The 4,047-nt window shown below is 29.0% G+C and overlaps 1 protein-coding gene across 1 annotated transcript; it reads right to left on the bottom strand.

The window, feature by feature from the left end:
* Positions 1-642: 642 nt before the first annotated feature.
* Positions 643-3,830, bottom strand: LOC107617338 (O-Glycosyl hydrolases family 17 protein). Its single transcript, XM_016319085.3, has 3 exons — positions 3,667-3,830; positions 2,263-3,330; positions 643-978 (listed from the first exon to the last, which is right to left on the bottom strand). Exons 1-3 carry the CDS (start codon positions 3,719-3,721, stop codon positions 947-949), a joined length of 1,155 nt encoding a protein of 384 aa, XP_016174571.1. The 5' UTR covers positions 3,722-3,830; the 3' UTR covers positions 643-946.
* Between the last annotated feature and the right edge of the window lie 217 nt (positions 3,831-4,047).

Genomic DNA, 4,047 nt, shown 5'->3' on the forward strand with positions numbered 1-4,047 from the left:
AGTGGCTTCCAGTCTGATTTAATTTTTTTATGGTCGTTTGATAACCACCACGAAACAAACTTATACTTGAAACTGCCATGAAGACGGACCCATATACAAGAGAAGTATATAACCAACAAACCCATGATCTACTGTTTTGTTTTCTTATCCAATAAAAATTGGCCAAAAGTCTCAGTCCCAAAAGATGAAACACACATATCAGTACAAAAATGATGTTATGCTTCTTTTTTTGAGCTGCCCTTAGCCAGTTATGCTTATTAAATATTAATACTAGCTAAGTATGAACCAAAAAAAAAAAAATTAATGCTATATATCTAAGTCTTTTTGTTAATCAAGTCTAATGAATTTAGTCTAATATAATAAAATCAATTATGACTAATATTATTTCAAATCTTATTGTTTAACTTAGTTGAACTTGATTTATAAAAAGACTTGGATGTATAGTATTATTCTAAAAAAAATTTATTAAAAAAATGATATCTAAGTATTAATATTTTGGTCCAAAAAAGATTTTCATTAACAATACTTTAATATTATTTGATGTGTTATATATATTGTGTATTATCAATTTAATTTTTTTATAAATTAAATATGTATAACAATAATAAATATGAGACTAGTTAAGATGATAAATATTAATACTTTAATATATATATTCTAAAAGTGATAACACCTTTATTTATTCAAATATTTTTGGGAATCATCCTCTTATTTAATACTTTTACATGATCTGGTAACATGTGAAATCAACTTATTACAACTAAAAAAAAAAAAAATTTTCCATGGATGACAAGCTTATTATAAAATCAATCCATTATCACATTTCACACTAAGTTGATCCATGTTTCTATAATATTATTGAGCTACCAGTTTGCAACACAAAACTTCATAATATTAACAAAGAAATTAATTAAAAGCCATACTTCTTTCATTTGCTGCCCTGTATTTAGCTGAGAATAAACCGGCAGTGAAGGAAACCTGCAACCATCATCATTCTATGTTAAAAATAGCAAGCCCCAAAATATGACTCATTTTAAACTTAATAATTAGAAATGACTAATGTCAATTTGCTAAAAGAATACAGAGAAAATTCTTAACATATATGGAAAGCACTGTACGGCTAATTTTTTTTTATATTGATTAAATATATGTGTAATATGTTATTATTGGAAGATTAGTTATTTTTTTATATGGCATTTTTTAATTGATAATATTCAAATCAGATGATCCGATTTATTTAAAAAAAATAAATTACAAATCGAAGAGTCTAATTTATATTTTTAAATATTTTTATTTTTGAAAATAAAAATTGGAGAGTTCGATTTTAATATTAATATTTTTTTTTAATTTTCAAAGACATAAATTGAACCGTCTGATTTGTGATTATTTGTTTAAAAAACAAAACAATATAAATAAATCAGAGACACTAATTTATATAATTTATAACAATATAAAATATTTCTCTCCTCACATCATCTTATCTTCTCTCTCACACCAAAAATAATAAGGGGCACTATACAATGGAAAAATCCTGATTTCATGACCCACTGGCATTGAATCAAAGTGATAACCAAACACAATTGATGATTTCTACTGACAAATTCAAAAGTAATAAAACATGTGACATTATCTAACACGAAAAAGTATGAATAATATAGATAATATTTTAATTAAAATAAAAAATATTGTGTGAACTTATTTTGTTTTAATATTAATTTAACAAACTAATTTATCATTAAATAATATGTAAGACTACTCATCATTTGATATAAATCTCACACCACAACCAGTAATGGATTGTCTGAATGTATTTGTCAATTAATTTAACCGACATAAAAATGTTCTGTAACCATAAAAAATAGGCATCTGTCATCATGCATATTTATATATGTTGTTTTATATTTTCTAACGAAGTAATTTGTTATTAGAATAATTAAATATCTTATAAAAACAATTAAACTTTTTTATTATTTATGATAAATAATAAATGAAAATAAAAATAATAAAAATCCCAAAATAATTTTTCAATTTTTTTCCCTAAGAAAAACATAGTGAGAAATTAAAAAATATATATATCTAATTTTTAATGAGTGAATATTAACTAATAATTTTAAAATTTAAATTTATAATTTAAGATTTAATAATAAAAATTTATAATAAAAGATATAAAATTTAAAGTAGATAAAATAATTCTAAAACTAACAATTTATTAAAAAAAAATTAATTCTCTAACATTACTCAAAAATGAAAAGATGGACTTACTTGGGTCAGAATTAACCAACATAGCAGTTCCACCAAAGTAGCATGTTCCCCCATTCCTCTTATTCTTTTGCCAGTAACTGTTGAAAGCATAAGAAGCATGAGCAACCACACTATCAGGGTTGTAACACTTCCCTGTTGGAAGAATCTCCTCACAATCACCACCACCCTCTCCACAAGCATACTCCAACGCCTGCTGCAGCTTCTGCGCCGGAACACTCGGCTTCGCCACGCACCACGACTTCTGCGCCTGCTCTAGTTCCGCCTCCGGCGACCCATGATGCCCTATTGGCTTACAGGGAGGAAGAGTATTGAAAGAATTCGGCGAAGGCGCAGGCGAAGGCGAAGGCAAAGGTGATTTTGATGGAGCACCAGTTGGAGGAAAATTAGGGTTTTTTATTGCGTAGCCACCAAGAGAGGGATAGTCTGCTTCCATTATTGGTGGTTCAGAAATTTCTGAAAGCTTTCTAATTTTTGAAGCAATGCCTAAAACATTAACCTTTTTAAGATTAAGAAACCCTAGGTTTTTCATGAAATCTAAATGAGAAGACACCAGACTCAAACTCTGCTGCGAGAAATGAGAGAATCCGGAATGAGGGATTAAAGAGTAGGTGGAATTCACACTTTGAAGGAACTCTAACAGTGGCTTGAGATTATATTTCGCCATTTTCAAATGGCGAAGAGAGTGGATTGGGAAACAATCCAAAGAGAAAGAAATTGAAACTTTGATGTCATTTTCCAAACCCCATCTCTTTAGAGAGTGATAAATGTTCTTCAAAGAAGGAAGAACCAAATTCAACTTTCTCTCATGATTGTAGTTGTTGTTTTTGACACCGAGGTTACAAAGATCCAAGTTTATGACTATGGTGGTGATCCTCACGGCAGGGTAGTGTGCAAGAACGTTGGTTTTGAGCCAAGTTTCTGCCATTAAGATGTTGCTTGAGACGCCATTGATGTCTCCATAACTTATGGAAATAGCTAAGGATAGGTCTGAATCTTGAGATGATGCTTGTAAAACATCTTCACTTGTTTCACATAGGTTTAGTAGCTCAATGGATTCTTCACTAGAAACTGAAAACCAGAAATGAAAAAAGGAAAAATTTATTGAAACAAATCGGGCATATATATATATAATGTTAATTTCTTAGCATTACTCAACTTGAAAATATAAAAACTATAAGATAATTTAAAGAAATTGAAATCGTGAACTTTCAAAAAAGTGAATTGAGATCGTATTTTTTTATTTTATTTATTTTCATAACTTTAAAATTAAAATTAAAATCAAGAAATGATGAAAACAAAAATGAATCTGGCATTATATGAATGAAGCAATATTGACATGTAATTGAAGTTGGTTCACTTTATTAAGAGATGAGAGAAGCTAACAAGGCTCCAAGTTTTTCTTACCAGAAAGACAAATCAAAGAAAGAAGGAAAAGATGAAAGAGCCACGGCCACCCCATATTCTTCACCGTACAATTCCTGCAAGCTGGTGTGCTGCTAGTTCGTTATTGTTATTGTTATTGCTTGCTTCTATTAATGCTTCTTCTCTTCTCCATCCGAAGCCCTTTTCAGGAGATCTTTTTGAAGCTAAGGTTGCTGTGGAATTAAGGAAGTAATCTATGTGAGGTGGCAAAGGTTTATTCTTAGTTCACTATTTCATCTATTCCTACTCCCTAAGGTTTGTTGCTTCATGAACAAAAAGAGAATCAGGAGATTAATCAGACTTTTTTCCGAAGAAGCTATGTATATGCTTTGATTTGATAAATTATTACTTTTATATAATATG

Source organism: Arachis ipaensis, chromosome B1 (genome assembly GCF_059453495.1).
Source record: "Arachis ipaensis isolate K30076 ecotype BB chromosome B1, ASM5945349v1, whole genome shotgun sequence".
NCBI lineage: Eukaryota > Viridiplantae > Streptophyta > Magnoliopsida > Fabales > Fabaceae > Arachis > Arachis ipaensis.